Genomic DNA, 17969 nt, shown 5'->3' with positions numbered 1-17969 from the left:
AGATTCCAATTGTTCTCGTTTATCTGTTAACGAAACCACACGCTGCACGTACGGTGACCTGAAAACATCTGGAAGATTGGTGTTTCTTTTTGGCCTTTGGAGTTTATATTGCAGTAAGGCGTTTCCTTCCGGTTCAGTGTCTGGAATACTTGAAGTTGTTGCGACGTTGTCCAGTTCACTTTGCAAGTTTACTGGTTGGATCCCCTCAGCTTTCGATTGTGTGCCTGGGTGTCGTATGGATTGTATTGCAGATATCAGTTCATCTATTTCTGCGCAAACTGATGAAGTCATGGGCGAGAAAGGAGATTGATTACCTTGTGTCAACAGTCCAGTGTTTTTGACAGGTGTGGGGGTTTTTTCTGACACAACATCGCCTTCCTCATTATCCGCAATGTCCTTTAGATGTTTGCGGACCGTCGCAATCCATGACGTTTTCCTACTCAATATCTTTTCACTGTTGGGGTGCAAACGTAAAGCTTCCCTCATTGCATTTTGTATCTTCTCAACGCAATCTTCAAATTCCTTAAGTGCATCATCCAGATTTGTCGCCATATCCTGCTAACCAAATTATAAAGTGTTATCCAAAACATTGTCAGATGTATATAAGTATAAATAGGTCTGATATTGCACCAAACGTTAAAAAGGTTATCAAGTCATGTACCTCTTCACTATCTTTTTCTTCTTGTGAGTAGACGGGCGGCGTCCCATACTGTGATACCATTGGGATCCGAAACTCGCCGTCTGCCCCAACTTGACATACAAACGACAGCTCCTGTGTACTTGGCTGTGACAACAGATAATTTTTGCAATGTTTATATATTCCCAGATGGTCGTCATCCCCTTCATCGTACGGTCCGTATTCTTCGTTGCCCCCATCCTTGTTGTCATCCGCACGTTTTTCTGCTGCCGTTTCAACTATTTCAGCGCTGGTTGATGCTGATTTTTTGTCTTCAGGTATCTTCTTAACCTTTTCACTCATCGGCTTTTCTTCATCTACATGAATTTTAGGTATCATTGGGGTGTTATGCTTTATGTGAGAATCCCAAAGTATGTCATCAAGCTTTCCGAGCAGTTCGTCGAGCATCCCGTCATCTATCAATTCAATCGGATGACATCCCTTCTTATTACGCTTCAAATCATCCCTTTGTTCGTACGCGTATGCAGCCTGCACATATAAGCATTAAATTATAAGGATTATGTAGACATGTTTAATACGATTTGACTGTAGTGTTCTACGTAGTCAACTGATGCAGTGTCTTATTATGATGGTACTGTTTAATATGATATGGAATATTGTATTCAAAACAGACTTGTTTGTATTATAATACACGTGACTGTAGTGTTATACACTGTAACATAGTGTATTACTGTTTGACTGTAGTGTTTTACTTAGTCAACTGATGCAGTCTCTTAATATGATGGTACTGTTTAATATGATATGGAATATTGTATTCAAAACAGACTTGTTTGTACTATAATACATGTGACTGTAGTGTTATACACTGTAACATAGTGTATTACTGTTTTAATAGACTTTAATGGTTTTGTATGAAATGGTAGCTGATGTAACCAATTTTATGTTGTTACATAAATTTTTTGTGGTGTTTATGCATGTAGTGTTTTAACTTTCATATCATAAACAATAGAGTAGAGTCACATACCGCTAGTAACACGATCGGGCCTCTAAAAGCGTCATTCCTCTTCCGGTTCCATGCATTCGTCGTCCGATCTAAACAGGTTATCATGTAGCTGCTCCAATCGAAGCGCGATATTTTTTCATTTGGGTCCACGCACCCCAAGAATCGCTGGTTAACTGTGTTGCATGCGCTTATCTCCCCAAGTATAGTATTATATAACACCAACCAGTTCAATTCAAATGCCCGGCCACTTGAAGTGTCTATAACCATCATGTCCTTTAGCCCGACTGGCGACACCTTAGTGTTATCATTGAACTGATCCCTCCATTCTTTCACAACCGGATTGCTGTCCCTCGCCCTTTCTTTTTCTACAATCTTTATACCCCGTTTGGTATTCCGAATATTGTATTCACCAACTTTGATGTGATCCGTAAACGGGTATCTCCAAAGTTCAACACTCCTGCAGCGTCGTCATAGTTGCTTGCCAGCCAATATGCTAGCCGCGTTGGCACATGATGTATGTTGAAATTCAGCAACGCACCGAATCCCATTTCTATGACCTTCTTTTTTTGTGGTTTATTCAAGCTGTTAACCAATATAACAAGATTATCCGGAGACGTCTTCAGTTTAATTTTTGGCCCGGTAAAGGGCTCATATTTTTTCGATGGAAATGATGCTGGTGGTCTCGTCGACTTCCTCCTAGTCGCTGTTGACTTACGTCTTTTTCCATCGCATGGATGTTGGTGGTCAACATTGTCGCGGACTTCCTGTGAATTGGCAGCTGTAACCCATATACAGCTCATCAGTTAGACTATATTCCCAATGAAACGAAAAGTGTTTTTTGGTTACAATTTTTGTGTGCAAAGTTACCTGATTGATCTGTCGTTGGTTGTTGCGTCACGAAGTCGTCGTCCTCGGCCGTGACACGGTGTGTTTTTTCAGCTGCAGTATGGTGTTTATTTGGAACTAATAAAAACGGTTAGATGATGTTACATTATGATCCATATCATACGGAAAACACCAACATTTAATTTGAGTTATTCAAATTCTTACCTTCCGCGAACGGTACCGGAAGCGGCGTTTGGAAGTCGTCATCGCTGTTTGCATCGGGTGCTGCTCTAGCTGCAATCCGAACACATTTTGTTACTTTAAACCAGCAAATTCAATAAAATTAAAGTGTCGTAATTTTTGTTGGTCAGACTTGGTGCAAGAATTCCGACAAAACGTCATAGTGCATAACAAATTATTAAAAGTAAAGTGTACACAAACTGTTTTTTACATGCGTAGTTATTTGTTTTTTTTACATATACCTTTTTGCAGTTCGTTATCATTATCCGAATCGCTCAACTGGATGCTTTGTCCAATTGTGTTATGGAATCCCTTTCCCATTTTGATTTTTGGTATTCGGCCGCTTCTCCGGACTAAAATTAAATCCTTTTTACAATTAGTTATCGAACCAGGAATTTTCAAATTATATGAAATGAATTCACAATCAGACGTGTAGTGTTTCATTCTATACAAACAATAAGACTAGTGGTGTTATATGCAATAAACTACTCAACTTACTCTATCTACATATAACCCTGTCCCAACATTAGAGGTGTAGTGTTTTATGCACTATTGTTATTCAAAACCACCATTTAATTTTAACACTGTGACAGAAACAGAAGTGTTCTATGCAAATAAAGTGTATTTTTGCACTAAAGTATGCACTAAAGTATTCATTAACTTCAGAAGTGTAGTGTGTTATGCAATACTCTCACCATCTACAACCATTTCCATATAACACTCTACCACCAAAAGAATTGTGGTGTTTTATGGAAAAAATTATTCAGAAGTGTAGTGTGTTATGCAATACTGTCATCATCTACAACCATTTACATTCTTGTAGTGTTTTATGCATTTAAAGTGTTTTATGCAAATTAAGTGTATTTTTGCACTAAGGTATGCACTAAAGCATTCATTAACATCAGAAGTGTAGTGTTTTATGCATTTAAAGTGTTTTATACAATGCAGTGATGAAAAGCCACCAACTTCATCAGAAATATAGTGTCTTATGCAACATAGTGATTAGAAGACACCGCGATGTTGATATAACACCATGGCAGAATCAGCCTTGTAGTGATTTACATTTCTTTCATATGACACTATATTTCTTTCATAAGACACTATATTTCTAAAACCCCCTTTATTCTTTCATATGACACTATATTTATAAAACCCCCCTTTTAGACTCCCTGTAGTAATCAAAACAGAGAAGACACCCACTAAAACACCCTTTATTCTTTCATAGGACACTATATTTCTAAAACCCCATTTTTAAAACACCCTGCAGTAATCAAAACAGAGAAGCCACAGAACAGACCGATTTACAATTCGACCACTTTTAAAACAAACTGAAGTCTACTGATTATACTACACTATTAACTCATTTACATAACATATTACACCCAATAAATCCTGTGTAAAACCCTAAAGTACTAAACCGTTTCTTACCAACATCAAACACTTCAATAAACACCATTCGACAACCATGACAGTTACCGAACATCAAATAGCTAATAAAACACTAACCTGGTTTCGATAGGGATAATTCTCGCTTCCTCTTCAAACCTGCTGGCTTCATAGTTCCTTTTTTTGGTCCATAGAACACTCGTTGATCCTTGATTCTCCTGTTAATAGAACACCATTGTCATCTAATTAGTGAAAAATAAAACACTTTACGTTCAACTGGATTTTGACGACGAGCCCTTCTCCGTTTACCTATAAAACCCTTTTATGCTTCTTGCAATGTAGTTTGTTAGACGGAAAATATCCGGAAAGTATAAAACTATTGCTTTGACGGGAACGTCGCTTGTTTTTAGGAGATTGATAGGGGGTTTTGGTTGTGTAGGATACGGTTACCATATTTGAAAGAATGGAAAAGACACTATTGCCCTTCAATTTTACATCAGGCCCTTCTAATTAAAAAACAATTTACATTTTAATACCCTATTGATCTCAACCATTAGATGATCAAAAATCCAATGGTTTAAAACACTTCTTACACTTCTTACACTTTAGACACTTTTTACCATATCCCTACCCTATATATATATATATATATATATATATATATATATATATATATATATATATGTTTCACTAAATACATTTTGATAAAAAAATATTTATTGAAATCCACTGAAATACCCATTAAAACTTTATACGACACGACCGGACACAAACCAAAACGGAAAATAGTATTACATAACGCTAGACAAACGGCACCTACAAATTTCCGCTCTTGGGCCTGTCACCGGTAATATCTGCATGAGCATAAAATATTTTGGTTGTGATTTATTAAATTTCTATAAGTTTTTTTTTTATTTTCATTTTTTACTATATATATATATATATATATATATATATATAGGGTTAGGATCATGAGTGAACAACATCATTGTTTGTGAACCTAGTGAACTAATCCTAACCATCCATTTCTTTTTTAGATGAAAAGGATAGGATTGTAATATAACATTTATTTTTTTTTATTAATTTATTATTCTTTACAAATCAATTTTCAGTTACATGTTCCTATATTTAGGGAAATCTGAATTATCTTTTAATTTTATTCCATGATTCTATCCAACCTTACAAGAACAATAATTTCGTAAGTCATTTTTTTTGAAATCTTCACATCCACAAAACGACGTTCCTGATGGAAGACTCACACAAGAATGACTCAAATACCCAAGAACAACGTATTGCAGGAATCGATAACGTGTTTTATATAACAATGAATCGTCCAGGTTTTTTACTCTGTTGATCTTCTGTTGTTCTTTTATTAAACATAAATACATGACCCGTTTGAACTGTTGCGTGCATGTATAATGTCTATTTCTATTGTTTTTTTTTTGTTTAGATTATAAAATTGTTGTCGATTTTAAAGATTAAATATGTGGTTCTTTTTTTGCTATGATTCTGTTATTCGTGTATAGTTTAATTTTGTCTCAGAACTAGCATTATAATGATCTCGGTGATATATAGACTAATAACTGTCGATTTACCAGTAAGTTTTGTTTTTACATACACATATGTATATTGATAACAATCATCTTCAACCAGTTATTTTTTTTATGTTTTGATCGGATTGTACACATATGTATAACTCAGGTATGTTACAGGATAAATATTGGAGTTTGAATTTTTATATTGTATATACACAGGTGTATTGTCGTCTTATTGTGCTTGTCTATCCCCTATCCGTTTTAAGTGCATAATATCGATTTAAAAGCGTACATAGATTATAGGTAAATGCGTATATTAGGTGTTATTATATTTATAATCATCTTTGTATATTACATCATGTTGTTTAATTGTTTGTTTCATCTAAACGTGCAGAGTCAGTTCCTAGTAATGTATACGAAACTCCCAACGGGAGTAGGTATTGGACTCCAATTGTGCCTCCCGGTCTCATGTACGACACACACCGAACCTGATGAGGTCTCATGTACGACACCAAAGAAAATACGTAGCAAATGATGTGGCAAGCACAAAAGACCAATTGGCCATTAAAAAAGGTGAGCCAACTAAGGATGATTCGTCTACCAAGGAAGAGGATGGCGAAGAAGAACACGAGGAAGAAACATTGTTGGGCACTGAAGAATCGGAAAGTGAAGACAATGGAACTGAAATTTAGAAAATATGTAAAAACAAACATTGTTTTACATCAAATTCATATCGTGTTTAAAACTCTTACCTTCATGCTGGTTATTTGCTATAATTAATGCACATACTAGGACTACCGGAGGAGGTGTACGCATATTCTAAATATATTTTAGTATACGAATCTTGAACACTTACTCCAAATTTATTAGTTTTATACACCATTGTATTAGTACATATACACAAGTGTATGTGTATCAAAACACCAGTTTTGTTTTATAAAAAAAATTAGTTTATATTGATCAAAACACTAGTGTATATATTTTAATACATCAGTGTATAATTATCAATACAATTACTTGAGCTGTGTAGTCTGTCCACATGCTCCTTATCAAGAACACGACACTGTACAAAGTGGTACGTATACGTTATCAGTTGAGAAATACACTTGTTGTAATTTCTGTAAGGTAAGTCATATTGATTATGTTCTCATAAAGACATTTTACATTTTTACATACATATAGACAAGTGTACATGTATCAATACACCAGTGTTTTTTTATAAATACAACAGTTTATATTTATCTAAACACTAGCGTATATTTTATGAATACATCAGTGTATAACTATCAATAAAAATACTCATGTGCTGTGTAGTATGTCTAACAGTATCCTTTTCACAATAAAAATATCACACATAGGCTACACAGTATCGAACAAACCAAAAAAAGGGTCTACTTCATCAAAAAAAAAAAAAAAAAAACAACTCAAAAACACAGTACCATCAATAACTAACATCATAAATTTATTATTGTCTTCCATCGAATGTACTAAACATTAAGCCTTTTAGCCAAGTTGTATGCAACCGCTTCACCCATTACTCGATCACAAAGCTTGTTAGCATAGGCGTACACTAACTTCACAGCATGCTTTTCCTTAGACGTGTCAAACACGCCTTTTTTCCTTGTGTGTAAGCAGAACCCCACTATCCCATTTTTCATCAGAATCTCCAAACCAAGTTTCCATGTGTCACATTGCAAACACTCCACAATCAACTGAATTGCCTATCGTCGCCAATTCAATCGCCAACATATACAACATTGTTCCTTCAGAATCCCTACCTTTCAGATGATTAACTGCCTTCAGGTACTTTGTAAAACTGTCTCTCTGTGAATAAAATCAATTTGACTTACGTTATAAAACTTACAACAAACATATTTATATACAATCATGAATACGTACCACTTTGTATGGTGTCATCTTTTTGAAGAAATCTACGTCATTCACTAGCTCAATGGGACAAAAGTCATATGTTGTTTAAGCAAACAATTTTACATATATGTACAGACCATCAAGTACAAAACCTTATACAAATGTGTACATCCAATACATCTTTCAGAACATTGCTTAGACACAAATGTATATCATACTGAACAGTGCTTATACACAGATGTACACCGAACTTAAATCCGGTAACTTATAAACACGATATTCAACCAAAGAATCTTTTCTTAAAGATACTACTCACTTGAAACCCCAGATTTTAGTAGACAAAAAAGGGAATACAATTAACACTTACTCAAAACACTACTTATACACAAATGTACATCATATTGAAAATTGCTTATACACAGATGTACATCGAACTTAAATCCAGTAACTTATAAACACCATATACAACAAATTAATCCTTTTTTTGCAGATACTAATAACTTGAAACCCTAGATTTCAGTAGACAAAAAACAGGGGAATAGCTTTAACACTTACCTATTAACGATTTTACACAAAAAAACCCACATCAACCATTGACAAACCAATCATATTAAGGTTTTTTTTTTCCAAATCATACGTCTATTACATACACCACATCTGAAATACACATCATATACCCATATGTATACAACAGAAAACCACATCAAAGTTAAAATCCAACTTTTTTTCAAACAGTACACTAAATAATTGAAGCTTTCGTAAAAAATACTAAAATTTTCAAACCCAAGATTTCACTTAACCGAAAACTAGAAAACAGGGAGAAAACTTCAGACCCTATACACAATCGACGAAGACTACATAAGAAGAAGAAATAGATTTGTGGATTATAATGTACCTTGATTAGTAAACTGAAAGGAGAAACTCACGTTTGACGTCTTCTTTCGTCGGAATCTTTGTATCGCCGTCTGTCTCTTCTTAGAGAGAGATAAAGGAAATTTTTATAATAATGAAGATTGATCCTCTCTACAGATATGTGCGAGTATTTTGGGGAATCAGTTTTTTTCCCAATCTATGAAATGATTAGAATTCTCAAAATTAGGGGGAAATAGAAAATATCGAATGACTAATATACCCTTTTAGCTTTTAATTAAAAGGAAGTTACTAACAATAAAATTACAATCATGCCATTGGTATAAAACTATAGATCAACTAAATCAATGGTCAGGATCTGTTCACTTAGTTCACACAAAGACTATTGTTCACTCTTGAACCCCACCCTATGTATATATATATATATATATATATATATATATTTGTCTATATATATGTTAAGAAAAAGTAAACTATAACTCTATCATATCCTTTAACTAAGTAATCTCAAAAGAAATTAACGGTCATTATATAATATAGGCTGATTCTAAACACACTTCCCTCCCTCCTGATTATACTCCCTTGTGAGAGGAAAACTGTCGATCCCACGCGGGCTCCACCTATAAGTATGTGAGAGGAGGGGGGTGAAAAAAGTAATTAGGGGTGTAGAAAGTAGCACCCTATATATATATATATATTTATATATTAATATATAAGTTCGTCATAAAATACACAATATAGGGTGCTTATTTTCTAATTATTAATGAGATCTTTAATTGTGAGTTAAATGAGAATTTTTTTCCAAAATCTTAAGAGTGAATAACTATAAGAGTATACTAGGCTACGCATATGGGGCGTCGTCCTCGTGACACCTCAGCCAAAAAAATCAATAGCACTCCTCCCCGCCAAACCATACCACGAGCACCATTAGCGGGTGCTATGGAGTAGATGTTATTGTAATGGGGGACAACAGCGAGATGTGTGTGGGGAGCCATTAAAGGAGACGAGACTTTATCCCATACCCTCTATTGACGAGTTGGAGCTGAGGTGGAACAATGGAGCTCCTAGGGGCTCATTCCGTATCCTGTAGCCTTAGTATAGCTTGGTGGTTTTGAAATTTATCAAATCCGAACTTATTCGTTGATTCATTTCTTCGTAGCCTAGGTGAAATCCTATTATTCGTGCTTTAAAATTTATACAAAACCAACTAATCGCGACATATAATTTATGGAGAAAAAAATCCACCGCAACACTCAGGGATATTTCACTAGTTTCAATTATTAATTAACCCTAGTTTTTTTAATATATTATTTAAAACAAAAAAAAAACCATAAGGGGGTACGGGGCACCATGCGGGAGGCAAGCGGTGACCCCATTCCTCGAGCGGGAACACCGCCGCCATCCCCGTGGTGAGTGAATTCGGCGAGTTGTCTCGGGGTGTAGTTACCGCATGAGAGAGAGAGGAGAGGGAGAGGAGAGAGGGGGGGGGTGATTGGTTGTTAATGTGGGTCCACTCTTTTTCCACCAATCATATTTTTTTCCTTCTTTTTTTATAAAAAAATAATTGTGTGAATGGAGTGCCGCCATCAAATTGAGGGTGTGAGGTGAGTTTAAGAGAGGAGTTGACGTGACATAACCTAATTGGGTGTGTGTAAGAGAGTGCCCCTCTCACCCTAAGAACGCCCGTAGTGAGGCGTTATTTTTAAAAATTTTTCAAATATAACGCTCGAAAACGCCCCGGTAGCCGTTACACCTGGCGTTACCGGGCGTTATTTTCGAAAAAAAATCACCTTGGCGTTTTAATTAAAACGCTTAAAATTTATGGGGGGCGAGATTTGTACCGTTGACAAACGGTCATATTTATTTATTTTTTAATTTAAAATATTACCCACTATATATATATCAACCCACATTCTCACATTTTTTTTATAAAAAACCCACTTTCTCTCCTACTTTCTCTCCCACTTTCTTCTAATTTAAAAAAAAACCCACTTCATCCTATTATTTATACACTCATGCATCCATACCGACCCCCTTTTGGTGTCCCCGCAAGACCCACGAACCCGAACACAACCCAACCGCAAAACCAGTATAACCTTCAAGACATGGACCCGAGCTTTTTAACGTACGCGGCTTACTTGAGTGGCGCCCCTCCGTTTGTGCCTCCCACTTTCGGCTATGGTCAAGCCGGCGGGTGTCAACCGTCACAACCCGAATCCAAACCCGATGTCGATGTCGTGCCGGAGACGCAACCCGAACCGGTGCAAGATAAATCGAAACGCGGAAAAAGGTCGCATAAGAAGAAGGAAAAAGACGAACCTCGGCGTACAAAAAATATCATTAAATGGACGAAGGAAGAGGAATTCACGTTGACTCGGGCGTGGCTCGACATTTCGGAGGACGAAGAAACCGGTAACTATTTTATATATATATTATTTTACTTATTTTGTTACTTTATTTTTAACATACAACTTATATATATATATATATATATATATATATATATATATATATATATATATATATAGGATTAGGTTCAAACGTGAACAATTTCTCCAGCGTGAACTGCGTGAACTGATCTTGGCCCTTGATTTTTTTGATCTTGAGATTTTAAGTTAATGGCATGATGGTAATTATTTGGTTATTTGTTACTAATTAATTAAGGGAACAAGGGTATTTGTGTAATTTCCATATTAATTTGATAGCATAAATCACGTTTATCTTTCTCTCTCACAAATCCCACACATATCTTTCAAATCCCACACATATCTTTCTCTCTCACAAATGTGTAATTTACATTTAGGTTTCAAATCCCACACATATCTTTCTCTCTCACAAATCAAGATCAAAATCGCCGACAAGCAGAGGAGAACCTCCGGTCCGCCGACATCAGCGATCTGCATACCCGGTCCGACCACCGTCGCTGGTTTCGTACACTCCAGCCTTTGACCACCCTCTGCATCGTACACTTCCGGTCCGCCTTTGACCACCGTCGCTGGTTTCGCACTCCGACGCCGGCTCCGATCACGAACAGCAGTAGGTACAGCCTGGTTAGATTTAGTTATTTGTATTCAGTTTTTCTAATTCTTTCATTCTGCTGGTCTCCATTTCTTTGATCCCTGCATCGTATACGAGTTTTTGGTTGTGCTAGGGTTTTGTGGATCTGATTTGATTGTTTTTTTTTTTTTTGCGGCAATTTGAGTGATTACTTATTTAGGTATTGATGTTGGTGTGTGTAGGAGTTGTAGGGAACATGTATGTGGCAAGGTTAGATTCAGTTCATTTGTTATCAGTTCCCTAATTTGCTTTAGTTCCTGCTTTAGTTCTGCTGGTTCGTATCTCTTTGATTCCTGTATCGTGCGTTAGTGATGAGGTTTTGTTTATTGAACTGATGCGTAATACGTTGCTTTTTTTTCTTTTAGATTCAGTTTGTTTTACGGAATTAGGGTTTTGTTGACATTCGAATCGATAGGAATGTGTTTAATTTGTATTAGTTTGAAAATGATATCAGAAAGTTATTTAGCTTTTTTTGGAGTTCTTTTTTTTTGTTTGTTTTTGCTCTGTTTGTAATGCGATGTACACTTGTGTATTCTGATTTGTTATGTTTTTTATGCAATGTACACATGTGTATAGCGTCTGTTTTTGTGATGTCCCAGTTTTTTTGTTCAATTTTTTTTATTTTGCTCTGTTTTAACGCGCTGTACACATGTGTATTCCGATTTTTCTCTGTTTTAATGCGATGTACACATGTGTATTCTGATTTTTGCTCTGATTTTAATGCGATGTACACATGTGTATAGCGTATGTTTTTGTGATATCTCATATTTTTTTGTGTATTGAATATGTAAAGTAGTTGATGTACACTTGTGAATTATGCAAAGCACTAATTGTTGAGTTTTTTGTGTTATTATAGGAGATGTCGTAAACGAGAAAAGTGGAGATGGAAGGTCGATAAGGATGATTCACGTATGAGGTCGATAAGGATGATTCACGTATGTTTGTTTGCTTGGTCGATAAGGATGATTCAGCATACAACGTGGCGAATAGTTGTAAAAGACTATGTCTTTTTTATTTTTCCGATTATGTTGCGTTTATTGTTTTCACGAATCTGGAACTTGTAATTGTATGTTTTTTTTTGTTTGGCAAACATTATGTAACTTGTTATTTGCTTAATATAAAATAGTTTTACAGGTTTTTGTTTGTTTATATGTATGTATTATGTAGCTAATTACACATATTTACCATGCTGAGTACACATGTGTACTGTTCAATTCATATCCAAGTACACATGTGTATACCGTTGAAATATGAAGGTTACGTGAATCTTAAAAATCATAATCCGAATTCTGGTGGTGAAATCTAAAAATAAAAATGAAATAAAAGATAATGTGGATAATGAATTTAAAATAGGAAAGATGTAACTTAATTCAATTATTAAAATAATGATTTAAATCTAATTTTTATATAATTACAATCATGCCCTTAACAACTAAAAAGGAAATCAATGGTCCAGATTAGTTCACGCAGTTCACGCATGGGATTAGGTTCACGCTGGAACCCTACCCTATATATATATATATATATATATATATTTTTTTTTAAATTGTAGCAAACTTTCAAACGGGCTCCGTTTTTTTGGATAGAGTTCGTGCACTCTTTTTTAGCACGTGGGGTCAAGGCGAACATCGGGACAAAGATTCCATTTCTAGCAAATGGACCGACATCAACAACAAGTCTCACGCGTTCCAAGAAGTTTACCAACGTAACTACGATACTCGTCCGAGCGGTGAAAGTGACGTCGGGGTTTTAACGAGGACTTTGGAGGAGTTCGAGCGGACGAAATGCCCTTTCACGTACTATAAGTGTTGGGAGCTACTACGAAAAAGTCCAAAGTGGGCGCTAGTTAATCCAATGACGTCTAGTAGTAGACGTCGAGCTAAAAGGTCAAAAACATCATCCTCCGTTGACCCGTCAACTCCGACATCGGATGCCCGCAATGTTGATTTAAATGAGGCGGTGGACGTTGACGAGGGAATTCAAGAAGAGTTGGTCCGACCCACCGGTAGAAGAAAGGGAACCAGGAAAAAAACGGTCGAGTCGTCTTCCGATCTCGCGTTAAAGGAAGATTTCGAGGAGATGAACCGTCGTCTCCAAGACATTCGCGACCTCGGCCACCAACGTTATGAGATTATGAAAGAACGAGTGGCCGAAACCAAAAAGTTTAACGAGATTGAAGAGGCGAGGCAAATGGAAAAGGACATTGAGTTTTTGTCCAAACCTATCGACCACCTACAAGGCGATGCGTTGATCCTTGCGCAAATGCATCGCCAAAAAATTAGAGAAAAATATGGACTCTAGATGATGTTCTTTTTTTTAACTTTCTTTTATTTTTTCGGTTTTTTTTTATTTTCGGTTTTTTTTCCAGTTATTTTTTTTTTTAATTTCAAGTAGTGTAATTTGTTTTTTTAAAATTAATAAAGTTTTTTATCTTTTAAATTAAAAAAAAATAATTGTGAAATGATTGAATGAGGGTTATTGACATAATGTTCCACTACAACACTTTTGCTATAATGCCCAAATGTGAATAGAATGCCACGTGTCGGATAATGCCCTATAATGGGGCATTATAAATTGTTACTACTACACATGTTATAATAATTAAAGTGAGAAAGAGCCGGAAAAGTAATTTGAGAATATTATTTTGAATTAATTTGAACATCAAATAAACCATTGGCCATCAATGGTGGGATTGGCGGTGGCATTATGAGTAGCTCAACCGTTTGAAATTCCATTTCCTACTGCTATATAAGTCCACTAAAGCCGCAACGGTTAACAAAAACCAAACAAAGGTACGTTGTTTCTCTCTTTCACGGTTTATCATTTGCTTATATTATTATTAAAAATTTTCATCGATTATTTGTAGTTTATTGTCCCTTCTAATATGATTGTAGAAAACGCTATTTTTTTGTATTTTTCACTCTGCTTCGAATGTATGTCTTAAAAGCCGAAAGGGCCATAATTAGTGTATTTGTTCTGTTTTCAATCGTTTTAGTTACCCCAGTGTGCACAGTGCTTGTCCTTTGCTAGTGAAGAAATATTTTAGTTGCATGTTTCTCTTCTGTTCATGTTAGTTTACATGTAAATTGTTAGGGTTTTTTAATCTTAACATTTAGTTTCGTTTTGTTTAGTAGGCTTCTTTCTTACACCTTGACATAGTGTTCTTTTTTTATTTTTATATATGTTAAGTAGGTGAGTAACATGTAATAATTTTCATTTGCTTTGTACATGCCAAAGTCATGATGCCCTCGACATCGATTCTGAAGCAAGAAGAAAGGAATTGGTTGGATCTCCCATCCGATGTAACAGCCGATATACTTAAAAGGATTGGTATGGTTGACATACTTGAGAACGCGCAGAAAGTGTGCACTGCTTGGCGTAAGATTTGCAAGGACCCTGCTATGTGGAGGGTTATCGATATGAATGACATACCAGTACTTGGTGCAAAACTTTCATGTTTTGAAATGTGTAAGCATGCTGTGGATAGAAGCCAAGGCCAGCTGGTTGATATTACTATTGTTTCTGCCTCTGATGCTAATCTTCATCTATATGTTGCTGATAGGTATGTGAGCTAACTGTGACTGAATTTATGTGTATGTTCCTATCTTACTTGACAAACAAAATTGTTTTGAATTCACTTCTGGTTTTTTCCAACACATTTTAAGTTTTCTTGTATCTATGTTTTATCATCTATATGGATTTTTAGCTTATAAATGTAAGTCGTGCTTTAACAAGACATTTTTAGTGATTAATAGAGGACCAAGCTGAAAATAATATTGGGTCTACATATTTACACACCTTATTGCCTATTTGAACACTCTTCCAAGACGCCTCGTATAGACCTATACGAGGCGTATAGCCTTTTTCAATTTCCAAGAGAATCTCTGATTATGTCATATTTTGTCTTGTTTGCCTCGTATACGCCTCGTATAGGCCTATACTGGGCGTCTAGGGGAAAAAAGACCATTTAGCCCCTGATTTAGGCCTATACTGGGGTAAATTGGTCTTTTTTGCCTCTCTTATATGCCTAGTATAGGCCTATACTAGGCGTATATAAGGGTTTTTTTTTTTTAACAAACATTTTAACAATATTAATCGTTTTAGCAAAACTTTTATACAAAAACAAGTTTTTTTATTTTAAATAATTAATATTAGGACCCCTCGTTGGTTTTTTTTTGAGTTGAAAAATGGATGTTTTGGTAGGATAATTTGATTGTTTTTGGGGGGTGATGTTTTTTGAGTAAAAAAATGGGTGTTTTGGTGGGGTAATTTGAGTTGTTTTTTTAAAAAAAGTTTTATTGTTTTTGTATAAAAGTTTGCTAAAACGATTAATATTGTATAAAATGTTTGTTAAAAAAAAAAACCCTTCAAGACGCCCAGTATAGGCCTATACGAGGCATATAAGGGGCAAAGGGTCACATATGAGGCCATACGCCCAGTATAGACCTATACGAGGCGTCTTGAAGGGGTCAAACCAGAAGTGACATGAGTCAGGCACTGATTTTGATGTAACCCTATACGCCTCGTATAGGCCTATACGAGGCCTATACGAGGCAAAGGGTGTCTAAATAGGCAGATAAGGTGTCCAAACAGATTGACCCATAATATTTTCTTGTGCTATTCTTTTTTTAGATATGCACCATAAAGCGATGTTTCTTTATGATTGTTTCCGTTTATTTTACAGAACAAGTGAGCTTAGACGGCTTGAAATGGCACATATATTTTTCTTTGGAAAGTTGACTACAGTTGCTTTGATGAAATTTCCGTTGTTGGAGGAACTAAACCTTTACGAGATAACAATCTCAATAGAAGAGGTTGAAACTGTTGGCTGTTATTGCCCCATGCTAAAAACACTCAAAGTGAATCAAAGAGGATATGTAGGGTCTTTAACGAGATCTGATGAGATAGCCATAGCTATTGGACAAAACTTGCTTGGGATAAGGCACCTTGAACTCATTGGAAACAAGATGACCAATGTTGGGTTGCGTGTGATTCTCGATAACTGTCATCACCTTGAAACGCTTGACTTGCGTGAATGCTTTTGCATTGATCTTAAGGTAGATCTTGGGAAACAATGTTCTAAACAGATTAAATGTCTTAAACTTCCCAATGATTCTCTTGAAGACTACCCTTATCTTTATCTAACAGAGAGTCAGTATAACATGACTTATAACGTTGATGCCTACATATGAGTAAGCTTTTAAAGACAGATTGCAGCCCTTCTATATTTCAGAGTCTAAATGGATGGTTATTATGATCTGTTAGACGAATAGTTGAGTCGGTTTCCATGAAAAATAGCTTACTAGAAACACATGTTTGGTTGTCTTTATTGATACCAGTTTTGGTTATTGTATTTTTGAAGCTGCAGCTGCTGTTTTTTTCTTTTGACTCATGGTAATCTTCTCTAGGCAGTACGTTAATTTGCTCTTATGCTTTTGTTAAATTATTGGAGTGACTTTTTGGCTTTCTTTGTAATGTTCAAACAGCTCTCTACCATTTCTTTATTGTTACGGTTAGATCTAACCAGTTCCTGTTCTTATGTCTGCTTAACGTAGTGTGGGGTTTTATTGTTTTATACTCTCTTGAAAGAGACCAAGTTTTTTCATATAGTTCAGGGTTAGTTTAATCAATGTGTGTTTTAATATTAACCATGGCACACCTGAATATGAGGTTTGAATGAACCGATTTAAAATGTAGCTGAATATCAAAGTTTGTTTTTGGTTTGGTTTTAAGTTTTAACCCAGATCAAGTAAGTTAGTTAGTTCCGGTTTTGCATATTTTAAAACTAAATCTACCCAAACTTCTAAACAAACTTATATACGTATGCATGGGCGCACGACACACACGCGCCTACTTATGTGTATTTATATGTATATGTTTTTTTTCATATTATTTGCATTTGCTGTCTGACTGATCAGAGAACTTTCTCTATGGGTTCAGTATCTATCATTTACTCTTTCGCAATCTCTTTCTCTTTAGTCGTTGTCGCAGCTGATTATACATCTGGCAAATTCAAGTCATGGGTTGGCAGAGATAGATCATGCAGATGCAATCCCGTCCATCAATCAAAACTCTTGGCTTTGGTTGTTGCATGAAATTTCATCATCTTTGAAGTAACTAATCAAATATCTTCATCCCAAATTTGATCTAATTCTCATTTTTGTTGCATATCTTTTCACGATTCACCGGTGTTTATACATCTGATTACAAGAAAAAACGACCTGAAAATTTTCATCAGTGGCTTCCAGCCACCATCATTAAATTTTCATCTATTCTTTTTGGCTCAAAATGCCATGTTTTTAAATCCAACACTTGAGACCCAGAAATTGCTCTTAGGTAAGTATTGTGAATTGTGATTACTTATTTCATTTTCCATCAAATGTCACTTTTGTTGCTCAGTTATTTTGTTCAGTCACAAGACCAGCCAATCAACAAATTGGTTGCATTGGCTAAACAAAACTAATCAACAAATCGGTTACCCTATTCACAACTGAATTCATACGGTATCAGTGTGGTTCGTGACGATGACGCTATATTTAGACATTTG

General features: G+C 35.5%; 1 protein-coding gene across 1 annotated transcript; it reads left to right on the top strand.

The window, feature by feature from the left end:
- Positions 1 to 14664: 14664 nt before the first annotated feature.
- LOC110906189 (putative F-box/LRR-repeat protein 23) lies at positions 14665 to 16614 on the top strand. The gene is made up of 2 exons (XM_022151422.2): positions 14665 to 14984; positions 16107 to 16614. The coding sequence occupies exons 1-2, from the start codon at positions 14665 to 14667 to the stop codon at positions 16612 to 16614; spliced, it is 828 nt and encodes a 275-aa protein (XP_022007114.2).
- Positions 16615 to 17969: the final 1355 nt, after the last annotated feature.

This window comes from Helianthus annuus, chromosome 14 (assembly GCF_002127325.2).
Source record: "Helianthus annuus cultivar XRQ/B chromosome 14, HanXRQr2.0-SUNRISE, whole genome shotgun sequence".
In the NCBI taxonomy this organism is placed as follows: Eukaryota; Viridiplantae; Streptophyta; class Magnoliopsida; order Asterales; family Asteraceae; genus Helianthus; species Helianthus annuus.
This window is presented reverse-complemented; position numbering and strand designations above follow the sequence as displayed.

Bases quoted from the DNA above. Each gene is read 5' to 3' on its own strand.
- LOC110906189 (XM_022151422.2), top strand. From the start codon at position 14,665: ATGCCCTCGACATCGATTCTGAAGCAAGAAGAAAGGAATTGGTTGGAT. The intron at 14,985-16,106 runs GTATGTGAGCTA...TTTATTTTACAG, and splicing joins CATCTATATGTTGCTGATAG to AACAAGTGAGCTTAGACGGC.